Below are 13,160 nucleotides of genomic sequence, written 5' to 3'. Positions count from 1 at the left end.
TCCTGGTCCCACCCACCCCTGCAGCTGTGATGCAAAGAGGACAAGTCGCCTACGTTAAGGCTGGAAAATCATTCCCCCCCCCCCCCCCAAAAAAAAAAAAAAAGGAGTAGGGAGGTGGGGAGAGTAGGCACCGAGCAGTCTCCAACCACTGGGGTGAGAGAGCGCGCGTTCTGAGGAAGCAAACCCCGCCTAAATAATTGAGTTAGGAGCCCGTTGCTTCCAGAGGCTCGGGGCGCACCTCCCCTGCTTCCTCCGAGGTAAGGGGGAGAGCAGCAACGGAGAGCAGCGCGGCTGGCCGGTGGGACACTGCGCCCGGAGACAGACAACTGCGGGAGGGAGAGCGGAGCCCCCGGAGCGAGCGGAGCCCCCGGAGGGAGAGCGGAGCCCCCGGAGGGAGAGCGGAGCCCCCGGAGCGAGCGGAGCCCCCGGAGCGAGCGGAGCCCCCGGAGGGAGAGCGGAGCCCCCGGAGCGAGCGGAGCCCCCGGAGGGAGAGCGGAGCCCCCGGAGCGAGAGGAGCCCCCGGAGCGAGCGGAGCCCCCGGAGGGAGAGCGGAGCCCCCGGAGCGAGCGGCGGGCGCGGGCCGGAGAGAGCGCGGCGGGTCCGGAGCGAGCCTCCCCGGCCAGGATGCGTTTCGCCAGGGGCAACTCCAGCAGCGGGGACAACGCCACCCGGGGGGCAGGCGGGGATCCGCCGAGGGACGCGCGCGACGAGGAGCTGGCCAAGGTGGAGATCGCCGTGCTGGCCGTGACCTTCGTGGTGGCGGTGCTGGGCAACAGCAGCGTGCTGCTGGCGCTGCACCGCACGCCCCGCCGCAAGACGTCCCGCATGCACCTCTTCATCCGCCACCTCAGCCTGGCCGACCTGGCCGTGGCCTTCTTCCAGGTGCTGCCGCAGCTGTGCTGGGACATCACCTACCGGTTCCGGGGCCCCGACGGGCTGTGCCGCGTGGTGAAGCACCTGCAGGTGTTCGCCATGTTCGTGTCGGCGTACATGCTGGTGGTGATGACGGCGGACCGCTACATCGCCGTGTGCCACCCGCTCAAGACGCTGCAGCAGCCCGCGCGCCGCTCGCGCCTCATGATCGCCGCCGCCTGGGCGCTGAGCTTCGTGCTGAGCACGCCGCAGTACTTCATCTTCTCCATGTTGCAGGTGGACAACGCCACGGGGGCCCGCGACTGCTGGGCCACCTTCATCCAGCCCTGGGGGCCCCGCGCCTACGTGACATGGATGACCAGCGGCATCTTCGTGGCGCCCGTGGTCATCCTGGGCACCTGCTACGGCTTCATCTGCTACCACATCTGGCGCAACGTCCGCGGCAAGACGGCGCCCCGCGGGGGCAAGGGGGGCGCCGCCGCCCAGGGCTCCTCCGGCGGCGACGGCGGCGCCTTCCACAACGGGCTGCTGCTGGAGCCCTGCGTCAGCAGCGTGAAGATCATCTCCCGCGCCAAGATCCGCACCGTGAAGATGACCTTCGTGATCGTGACGGCGTACGTCGTTTGCTGGACGCCCTTCTTCGTCGTCCAGATGTGGTCCGTCTGGGACGAGAACCTCCACTGGGTCGGTAGGTGTCGGGACCAGGGAGGAAGGTGCTGGGATGGAGTCCTGAGGCAGGGGGTAGGGTGTGTGTGTGTGTGTGTGTGTGTGTGTGTGTGTGTGTGTTGGGGGGTTCTTTCCATAATATCCCCTAGGACCATTGTTCTTAAATTTCTGTGCGCATGAGAATTACACCTTGGCTGAAATTCTCAAAAGGGCATATTCTTGGGGTCCCCAGCTCAGACAGTTTGATTCCGTAGCTTTGGAACGGGACCCAGGAATCTGCATTTGTAGTTTGCAGTGATCCCAAGACCACAAATCCAGAAACCATGCCCTAAAGTGAGCCACACAACTCCAAGGTGGCTGGCTTTCTTTTCCCTCAATAAACTTTAATAATTCTCCTCCATAAAGGCCTTCATGTGTTGTATTAGATTTCTCCCTAGGAGTTTTATACTTTTTCATGCTATGGTAAGTTTGTTTTTTAATTACGTTCTAACTGGTTGCTGCTGATTTTTGATATATTGTTGCTATGTGTTGATTTTGAGTCCAGCAATCATGCTAAACTTTTATGTGTGTGTGTGTGTGTGTGTGTGTGTGTGTGGACACTATTACAGATGTCCTCCATTTGCCCCCATTTGCGCAGTTTCTGTGTCCATGGGCAATACATATATGAGTGACTTTTGCCAATCACTAACCTCCATGTTAATTATCTTACTTTAAAATCTATTGGATTTAAGGAAATATTTTTACTGTCACAACTGCTTTTCATTAGTTTTTGAAAAGTATCACAATTAATAAAAAAATTTGTAGCAAGGATAAAATGTACATTTTTTTTTCTTTCTGAAAAAAGAGTCTTAGGAAGTCAATAATTCTAATTTGGCATTTAGCTAGGGTTCCATTTCTTACAATCCTTTTCTAACAACTACTTTAACATTCCTTGGAGGGGATTTCAAAGTAGAATTATTAATAAACTCTAAATTTGTTCAACTAATTAATTAGTCTTTCAGCCGTAACTTGACCACACAGCTATACACCTCTTCATGCAACCTTTGCAATAGTTTACTAAGAATGTTCCTTACACTTACTAGCTTGTTTGATTTCAATTCCTTCACAAACTAGAAAAACTAACTTCACTAGAATGTACCCCAAAAGAAATGATTTAATGTTGTGCCTTGAAATATATATTTCCTTTTATTAAGAAAAAAAACTTTCAAAAGAACTGTATTACAGGAATATTACCAACAACTGTAGTTGGTAAATGGGTATCTGGGAAGAACTGTCCTCCTGTTATTTGGGACTCACTAGGGAGCATATGTGAAATACTTTGAATTCATATGCGCACATAAAACATTTGAGTGTGAATTTAATTCAAAGAAATGAAAATTCATGCATGACTATAATATTACCGATGAAAAATATAACATAAATTCTATATTTTTGGTTTACCATTTCCTGTCTTGTTTGATCTTAGCAGCTTCCTAATTATTGCCAAGCAAATAAAAAAATCAGCCTAATAATTACCTATCAGAATTTAGACATGATTACTAAAATATTCTTCATTTATGTGAAGGTATGTTGATGATTTCCATTCTTTTTTGAATATTCTTAGCCATGGATAATGACCACCTTTAAAAGTATAGCATTTTAGCACAAAGTATAATTAAATAACCTGTAATTTATTCTGGCATAGCATGAGTGAGAAGACCCAGGCTTGTATTTGATAATCAAGAGAAAGTCAGTGCTTGCTAATTATTGCTATCTTCAAAAAAGGCATATTATCTATTGTTCTAGTGTGAAAGTGAAAGATTATAATACATAGTTTTACAGGGCAAACTAACATACTAGTAAAATGTTTCAAGAGCCTGTTGGAATTTCCTAATTCAACTGTTCTTAATATAATTTAATTTTTAAACCACAATCAAAGATGGTTTTCTGTTTAAATTAAAAGAATTTCCTAATTAACAACAACAACAAAAAAACCCCAAAAAACAAAAACAAAAAAACAACAACTAAATACTGCATTCTCCAGGGAACTATTTCAACAATCCCCTTCTGTATAATTTTGTTATTACAGGAATATGTTTTAATATTTAAAAATTTTAAATTACTAAACATGGTATAGGGTGTCATACTTCTGCCTGAGTTATTGGGATGAATAAAATTTGGTGTATGTGGTTACAGACTCTTGAAATTTCATTGCAATTGTAGCAGTTCTGTAAGTGCTGTGTCCTTTAGCACATGCTGGTACTAGAACAAAGGATGCAAACTTCTAAAAAATAAGTTATTTAATATTCTTAACCTCTTAAAAATCCCACTTACTTATTCTACTTAAACATTTTAAGAGTGTTTTTAAATATCTGAGTTCATTTCAAGGCATTTTCCTTACAAAAAATATTTTATAGTCAAGCAATTCCCACACACCACCTATTTCCCTGCTTGATAAACAAAAGCCTTCACTTTCTATATTAACCCATAAATTTTTCCTACTTTCATGAGTCAATAGAAAAATAAATGTATCCAGTGCTCCGTTACTTGCATTTGACTATTTGAACAATCTCTGCTTATGCTTTTCCTAGAGTCGGAAAACCCGGCCATCACCATCACGGCATTGCTGGCTTCCTTGAATAGTTGCTGCAACCCCTGGATATACATGTTTTTTAGTGGCCATCTCCTGCAAGACTGTGTTCAAAGCTTCCTGTGTTGCTACAACATGAAGCGACCATTCAACAAAGAAGATTCTGACAGTCTGAGCAGAAGACAGACTTCTTACACTGTCAACCAGAGCCCGACAAACAGCATGGGTACGTGGAAGGACTCACCTAAATCTTCCAAGTTCATCAAATTCACTCCTGCTTCAACCTGAGCCCCTCAGTCATGCGACTGACTCTTGGGATAGACTTTCTTGCCCACTGGCTGAATCCAGCTCATCATCTTGAGAACAAATGAACTACATCAGATAAGCATATGCCAATTTGTTGGGTATAAGACTGTGTTTCTGGTTGCATTTTCATATTGCTATGACCAAATGCTATGAATTGGTTTATACAGAATAATAAAAACATGCTACACTACAATGTTCAGGCCTAATTCCCAGAAATATAACAAGTTCCTAAAGGAAATATAACAGACATTTCTAAAGGAAAAACTTTAACCATCCTGACTTTATATTTTGCTGTTGGTTTCTTCTCTTTTTATTTCTGATATAACTAAGGTTTGATTGGTTTAGAAGTCATATAACGTGGGGGCCTTATTTCTGAACAAAGTGAGCTCACTATCCATCAGCATTAAGAGTCAAAAATGAATTAGAAAAGGCTTCAAAGGGGCATGTTTGGTTCAAAGTGGAAAGAAGAAAGTTTTATTAGAAGCTATAAATCACCCAAAATTCCAAAACAGGAAGTTTAGAACAGGCAGTTCTCTCCTCTAGGTTCCTCATGCTTTGTTGGTTGTGAAATGCCAATGGACTAAGATGCTGAAGGTTAGAAAAATGTGTCAACTCACTGATAATACTTTTCTTCTCCTGCAAGGTCGTTCTAAAGTCACATTTGTATCAGGAAAACTCAGTTTTATTAGAGAAGTAGAAGTGGATTGTCCAAGGTACTATGCAGACTTTCTCTAGAATGTTTTGACCAGTGTCCAACTCTCACACTGCTATTGGAAAATAGGCCTTAACAAGACCGTTTGCTGGATAATAACATGATCATTGCTTCATGGTTGGGGAGTCCAAATTCATAGATAAGAAAGTCTGCTAAAGAGGAACTCAGGATATATAATGTCCCCTCGCACTTAATTAAAAATAACTTGGTCTTTCCTTCCCATCTCCCACCCTTTGACCAGCATGGGTAGAAGAAAGGCAGGGTTTCTCCGGGATGCTGAGGGAGATAGAAAAACAAAACAAAACAAAAAATAACTGCTCTGCATCTCCTCTGGTTTTCTTCATTATTAAATGCATGGCTTTGGGCAAATTATTTAAAAATTCATAAAGCCTCTATGTCCTTGGCTATACAATGGGGTTGATAGCACTCTCCTCACAGAGTCATTGTGAGGACTAAATGAAATAAGTGTGTGAAAGATCTTCGTAAATAAACTGCCAAGTGTTATACAAACACTAGAGGATGTTTTATTATAATCTTGGGGCCTTGAGAATAGCTCAGCCTTTTTCTGTTTACTTTTCATTAACCAGAATTTGTTGGTTTCATGTCTGGGATATAAAATATCCTAAAACTTAAATATAGCTTCGCTGATTCATTGGAAAGCACTGCCAGCGCGGCTGAGCCTAACTTCTGCCTGTTTCCCACTTTTTAAAAGACAGAACTTGCTTTCCTTTGAGTGCAGGTAAATCAAAGCCAGCCGAGAGCATGTTTCTCTTATTCCCAAACAGAGATAAATCACAACACTGTTTGGCTGTTGTTACTGCATTTTTTATTAATGGAACTCAGTGGGTTTGTTCTGCTATTTTGTCTGGCTCCTTTTCCTTCTTAGAGACCATGCAATAATTTGCGGATACATCATAAATATTTTGCATCTCTTAAAGGAAGTAATAGTTATTTTAATAGCATTGTTGGTCCTTTTTAAATTTTTATTAAAAAAAAATAACTTTGTAGATAAAAACTGAGGACTGGATTGCATTGTGAGAACCTGAAACCAGCAACTTCACTCCTCTTCATTCTCTTGCCTCTCCAAATTCTCAGGCCTTTTACTCCCTGGATTGATATACCTTTAAAAAAATGTTTGCAAATGTTTTATGGACATTAAGCCCTTAGGTCTTAGAAGTATACTTTTCAAAAATAAAAATGTTTCTTAAAGGGTACTCTCCAATATGATGTATCAATTAAATTAATCAATTCTTTATTAGTTGAGGCATGGCAGCATCTCAATCACCCTGCCTTCTGTAACAGTGTCAGCTTTTTGACAACTCCTCTTTGATAGTTCAAAAACTAAATCCTTTGGGTTGAAAAAAAGATGAATCCACTTCTTTTTCTAAATCTAGTTGCAAAACAATAACCTCATGCTTCTTGTATAGGTTGCCAAACGTAAAACAATTCAGTTTCAATCTTACTTCTGGGAACATCTATCAAATCAGGTACATATCAACCTACCCCGCTCTGTTTTCTCCTTTTAAATGCATCAGGAGGTGAGATACAGAACAAAGTTCGGAGACCCCAGAAGATCCAGTGCTAGTTCCGCACTAAGCAAGTTTAAGGTCTCATTCTCTGTGGGTTAGGCTTGCAGTTAAGAATAAATGTGTTGTATCACTTTTTTATTTTGCAGAATTATTTGTTGGGAGATCCTGCAAGTACACCATAGTAATGTATCTACGTGGAAGTGGAGAAGTGATTGATAGATAATCACTGCAGGGAGAAACTGGTGGTATTGTCCACTGGGTATTTGATAAATATTAGTAGATATTGAAAAAAAATAACATTGTAAAGTATATCATGTACTTAATGGATTAATTTTGGACATGTATTTTCAAGGTATAAAACTACCCAGCTTTTATATTAAAATATCATTTGGAACATAACTGAAAAAAAACTAGTGAAATTCCATGGTTAACTACATACTTGTCATACATACAGAATTTCTATCATCATCAAAGCAGTCTTCAACCAGGATTGAAGGAAGGGTGTGGTTTTTAAAGAGAAAAAGAAAAATCTAGTAATCCTAATAACATGCAGTATCTTCCTAAACATATTATAGTTCCTAGAATGGACAAACCATTGGTAATTAAAAAACACAACTTTAATCTATGATAGCACAAGTAAAGCAATCCAATTATAATAAAGTTCTATAAACTTTAGATTCTAAATCATGCAATTTTGGAACGTGATTGGACACGCAGAGCTTTAAATTATATTGTAGCTTCAGTGCTTTCTCTACCACGAAAGCATAATTAGGAGCTATCTAGAGAGACATGGAACCTAGCCTCCACCCCGGGTATTCAGTCCCCTTTCCGTCCACATGAACTGAGTCCTAATGGATTTTCATTCTGGAAGCAGGAGCTCTAGTTAAAGTAAGCCCAGGCAGGGCAGCTGGGATCTAGTGCAGGGGGTGCAGAAGCAGCCATTCCCCCCTTCCTCTTTCTCCTTCCCTGTGGCCCTTTTAGCACTCTCAGTGTCATTAGCAACACTTGGAATCATGAATAACACAGAACAATAAATACTAGAGAATAATTCTATATTCAAATTTGAGCAAAAATGTAAGAACTATTCATAAGAAGAGTTATCTTCTCAAGGCAACCGAAATGGGGCTGCATCACACAAATTGTGTGATTTCACTGCATACCTAAGCATTTGAAAAATATTGTTCTAAGTCAATTTTTAGATATAGTAATTTATCATGAATAAAGATATATTTTACCTATAGTATGTCATATCAAAAATATATATTATGGCTAAAAATTAAATGCCATTATTTACTTTTTTATTTTATATAATATAAACTCACATCATATCTTTTTATATTGATTTATATTCAAATAAAAATAAAGTGTCACAGAGCGAGTTAAATATTTTAGTGTCCCAGGGTCAAATTAGGGAATACAGAAGAGAAACTCTGAGAATAAATCTGATAGTAATGTCAGAATAATTATTAATTATTAATATGAAATAATTAGCACTTCCACACATAAAGGCAGTTATTTTTCTATCATGGGACTTATGATATATTCTATGATGTATTAGCTCCTCATTATCACAAAGGTATTAAGAATTCATGTTGTTCAAATGTTCTATATCCCCTAGCTTATTATGCTATACAGATGAACTTGAATGTGTATTCTTGGGGAAACTAAGATTCTGGTTTTGATGGATGTTGAAATGTTTTGTAATTGTACCTAATATTTGGTCCTTTTTTGAAAAAAAAAAGTCTTGTGGCATTATAATGAAATAAGTGGTGAATTTATTTCTTAATTTTACTGTGTATTGGCTTGATTCTATAAATAAAAATAAATCTCAAAGTTGTTTGAAATAATTTTTTACTATCTAGTTTAGTGATGAAATATATTTCAATTTATGCTGATTTTGAACAACTCAAAGAAATGCTTTAGAGCTGGTAGCTATTGATAGCTTTACATGTGAATACAAAGATGTTTTTGTTTATATTACTTTAAAAATATATATATATTTTATTGATTTTTTACAGAGAGGAAGGAGAGGGAGAGAGAGTTAGAAACATTGATGAAAGAGAAACATCAGCTGCCTCCTGCACACTCCCTACTGGGGGTGTGCCCAAAACCAAGGTACATGCCCTTGACCAGGACCCTTGAGTCTGCAGGTCAACGCTCTATCCACTGAGCCATACCGGTTAGGGCATTGTTTACATTCTTTAACTGTATCTAGAACAGATGAAATGTCAAAACTGCCTTTTCAATAAATTACAATAATTAAAGCAAATTAATTTTCTTTTAGTCTGTATTAAGACAACCAAAATAATCAGTTAACTGAGGTCAGGTATGTCATCCTAGCCTAAAAATGTCATCTCTGTCCATTTGCCTCTACAAGTTGATGAGATTGAATTCTGGGCTCATAGATCAAATCTCTTTCCTGTTTCATAGTTTTTAAAATTGGAATTCAAATCACATTAAGTTTCAATTTTTTTTTTTCTTTGACAAGTTAAACCCTAATAGCATGGACTAAAAGGCTTATTTTGGGTTTGGCTTAAATTCTAGAAACAGTGAATGCCCAGAATGGAAGAAAGAGAATCTGAAATCTCTATTTTAAAATACTGTTATTCTAGAACTCACTGTTATTTTCATAGACTTATAAGTGCTTAAGAAGAAACAAGATTTCTAACAAAACATGTTTTTAAAAGGTCCTATCAATCAGGTAAAATTGAACTAAAAGCTCCATGTATACCAGAAGATACTCATATAAAGAAATGCAGCAGTGGCCTGGTCAGTGGGGCTCAGTGGTTGATTATCTACTTATGAACCAGGAGGTTACAGTTAGATTCCCAGTCAGGACAAATGCCTGGGTTGGGGTCTCAATCCACAAGTTGGGGTGTGCAGGAGGCAGCCCATCAATGATTCTCTTTCATCATTGATGTTTCTCTCTCTCCCTCTCACTTACTCTCTGAAATTAATAAAAATATATTAAAAAAAAAAAAAAGAAATTGCGGAAACCAGTTTGGCTAAGTGGATAGAGCATCAGCCTGAGGACTGAAGGGTCCCAGGTTTGATTCTGAGTCAGGGTTACGTACCTTGGTTGTGGGCACATCCTCAGTGGGGGGTGTGCAGGAGGCAGCTGATTGATGTTTCTCTCTCATTGATGTTTCTAACTCTCTATCTCTCTCCCTTCCTCTCTGTAAAAAATCAATAAAATATATTTAAAAATTAAATTAAAAAAATAAATGCACTAGTATAGGATTTATTAATTCATTCATTCTCTATTTTTAACCCTCCATAATCTCTAGAGCTAAACATTTCTTTTCTTCTAATGCCCTCTAAATATCTACACTATGACATATCAAAATGATTGCAATGTTGGTTTATTGATCTGTCTTCATAATAATCATAATCATGTTTCTCTTAAAAATAGAAAGTATTTCCTCTTCATCTTTGCATCTTCATATAGTAGCAGTGTCTATAATATTTGCTTAATTAATGAAATTAATGTAGATATTAACACACATCATATATATATATATATATATATATATATATATATATATATATATGCTAGAGGCCCAGTGCACAAAATTTGTGCATGGGGGTGGGGGTCACTCAGCCTGACCTACAGTGATGTAAGTGTACCCTCTCCCATGCCCTCCTCCCAGCTGCTCTGTGCCCTCCGTGGCTGAGGTGGAATGCTTGCCTTATCACTTCAGTGACGAAGCAAGCATTCTGCCAGGCCACTCACGCTGCCCACTCTCAGTGACCACCCTCCCAGGACTGGGGGACTCCAATGGGGCTTAGAGGACTGGGCGCGCCGCCATCTTGTGGCTATGGACACCACCATCTTTGTGGCAGAGCGATGGTCAATTTGCATATTCCACCTTTATTAGATAGGATATCTAATAAAGATGGAATATGCTAATTGACCCTCATGCACAGATGGTGGTACCCACAGCCAATAAGGAGGGAATATACTAATTGACTGCCACACCCTCAAAGATGGTGGCACCCACAGCCCCAAGATGGTGGCACCCAGTTTCTTCAGCCCTTTTGGGGTGGCAGGCATAAGGCAAGGCTGGGCCCACTCCCAAGTCAGCCTGGCTGCTGTGCACACCTGCCTCTGGAGTCCCCCAGTCCTCTCAGCCCCCCGAGCCACCCAGGCTTGGCCCAAGGCACAGGCAAGCCTTAGATGGTGGCTGTCCAGGCAACGCCTAAGGCACAGACAAGCCTCATATGTCAGCTGCCCAGTCACCGAGGGCCACCCAAGAATCAGGTAACCAGGGCTGGTTGAGGCTTGCACTGCCAGCAGTGGCAGCAGCAGAGGTGTGTGGGGTGTTGCCTTCCCCTGATTGCCAGGTTGCTTTCTGCCCCTGAGGACTCCTGGACTGTGAGAGGGAGCAGGCCAGGCTGAAGGACCCTCCTCCAGTGCATGAATTTTCATGCATCAAGCCTCTAGTATTTACACTAATAAAAGAGAAAGATGCTAGTTGACCATACCTACTATGCCCACAGCCAATCAGCACTAACATGCAAATAAACCCAACTAAGATGGCAGGTAAATTTGCATATGCAGATGGGGCAGGCAAGCCTGATGGAGCCCACAGGGTCCAGGCCACCATGGACCTGGCAGGCCTGGCGGGAGGTCCATGACGCTGCCTGCAGGGTTCAGGGGGCAATAGGGACTAGGCAGACAGCATGAACAGCACTTGATGCTGCCCCCGGGGTCCAGATGGTCAGGACCAGGCAGTTCCAGCAGGCAGTGCCTGATGTCACCTGCAGGGTCCAGGGAGTGATCGGACTGGGAAGGCGGCATGGACAGTGCCTGATTCACCTTTGGGGTCTAAGCGGTGATCAGGACCAGGCAGACGGCATGGATAGCACCTGATGCTGCCTGTGGGGTCCAGGCAGCGATCGGGACTGGGCAGACCTGTCAGACAGCGCCTGACTTCGCCCAGGGAGTCCAATCTTCAATTGGGAAAAGGCAGTTCCAGCAGGCAGCACCTGACACTGCCTGCAGGGACCAGGGGGCGATCGGGACAGGCATGGACAGCGCCTGATGTCGCCTGCGGGATCCATAGGCAGGGATGGCTAGGGTCACCAGGATCACTGTCTGCCCCTGGGTCACCGGAGGACACCAGTGGAGCAGGCCTGGGTTAAAATTAAAATGGGATGCCTGTGCCCTGCCCCACCACACCCTGTCCCTGGAGAAGAGAGGAAAGTAAGCAGTTAGGAGGCACTGGGGCTCCGAAGTGGCTGGGAACAACCTGCAGGCAAGCTACCAGGAAGAGGTGCTGAGCTAGAAAAGTGCGTGGACAGCCTGATGGACAAAATCGCCTTTCTGAAGAAGGTGCACGAAGAGGAGATCACCGAGCTGCAGGCACAGATCCAGTATGCTCAGATCTCCGTGGAGATGGATGTGTTCTCCAAGTCTGACCTCTCCGCTATGCTCAAGGATATCTGCACCCAGTATGAGAAGCTGGCTGCCAAGAACATGCAGAATACTGAAGAATGGTACAAGAGCCATTTCACCATGCTGACCTAGAGTGCTGCCAAGAACACCTACATGGTGCGGGACAGGGACTGCTCAAGGCCAAGACCCTGGAGATTCCTGGAAGCAAGCCGGGGCATGAACAAAGCGCTGGGAAAGCAGCTGCAAGAGCTGGAGGATAAGCAGAACGTAGATGTTAGTGCTATGCAGGACACAATCAACAAATTAGAAAATGAGTTGAGATCCACAAAGAGTGAAATGGCATGGCAGGATATTTAAAAGAATACCAGGACCTCCTCAATGTGAAGATGACTTGGACATTGACATTGCAGCTTACAGGAAACTTGGAATTGAAGAGACCCAGCTCAGTTTCATCAGCGTGGGAAGCACAGACAGTGGCTACTCCCAGAGTTCCCAGGTCCTTGGTGATCTGCCTATGGTGGTTCACAGGCCGCTCCTACTTGATATCCGCTTGCTCCTTCCCTTCTTAATACACCAGCCATGTCCAGGAGGAGCAGATCGAGGTGGAGGAGACCATTGAGGCTGCAAAAGCCGAGGAAGCTAAGGATGAACCCCCTTCTGAGGGAGAAACTGAAGAGGAGGAGAAAGAAAAGGAGAAAGAAGAGGCTGAGGAAGAGGAAGGAGAGGGAGAGAAAGAAGGTGCGAACAAAGAATTTGAGGACGGAAGGAGTTGAAGGAGAAGGAGAAGATGCTCAATAAGCTGAGGATGAGAAGAAAGATGAAGTCGCTGAAGAGGAGAAAGCAACCAAGAAGAAAGACTGAGCCCCCCTTTCCTTAATTATTTCAGGAATAATCCTCCCAAAACCAGGTCAACCCCATCACCAACCAAGCAGTTGCATTCCCGATACTATATGAGTTAAGAAGTCAATATATATATAACATTCTGAGGTGACTCAGGTTGGACATTAAATGTTATGCTATGACTTTTCTCCTTATGTAGAGTATTTGTTTGCTTGCAGAGTGGCTTCCTGGCTTGCTGCAAGCCTGTGCTGGTCCACACTTATGAGC

At 42.8% G+C, this 13,160-nt stretch overlaps 1 protein-coding gene and 1 pseudogene across 1 annotated transcript; both read left to right on the top strand.

Annotated features, from left to right (window-relative positions):
* Positions 1-558: 558 nt before the first annotated feature.
* On the top strand, positions 559-6,325 carry AVPR1A (arginine vasopressin receptor 1A). The gene is made up of 2 exons (XM_036457792.2): positions 559-1,561; positions 4,110-6,325. The coding sequence occupies exons 1-2, from the start codon at positions 625-627 to the stop codon at positions 4,394-4,396; spliced, it is 1,224 nt and encodes a 407-aa protein (XP_036313685.1). The 5' UTR covers positions 559-624; the 3' UTR covers positions 4,397-6,325.
* A 4,507-nt stretch (positions 6,326-10,832) lies between these two features.
* Positions 10,833-12,826, top strand: LOC118729508 (annotated as a pseudogene).
* The last annotated feature ends 334 nt before the right edge of the window (positions 12,827-13,160 follow it).

Source organism: Pipistrellus kuhlii, unplaced genomic scaffold, assembly GCF_014108245.1.
Source record: "Pipistrellus kuhlii isolate mPipKuh1 unplaced genomic scaffold, mPipKuh1.p scaffold_m20_p_3, whole genome shotgun sequence".
Classification (NCBI taxonomy): domain Eukaryota; kingdom Metazoa; phylum Chordata; class Mammalia; order Chiroptera; family Vespertilionidae; genus Pipistrellus; species Pipistrellus kuhlii.
This window is presented reverse-complemented; position numbering and strand designations above follow the sequence as displayed.

Bases quoted from the DNA above. Each gene is read 5' to 3' on its own strand.
- AVPR1A (XM_036457792.2), top strand. From the start codon at position 625: ATGCGTTTCGCCAGGGGCAACTCCAGCAGCGGGGACAACGCCACCCGG. The intron at 1,562-4,109 runs GTAGGTGTCGGG...TGCTTTTCCTAG, and splicing joins CGAGAACCTCCACTGGGTCG to AGTCGGAAAACCCGGCCATC.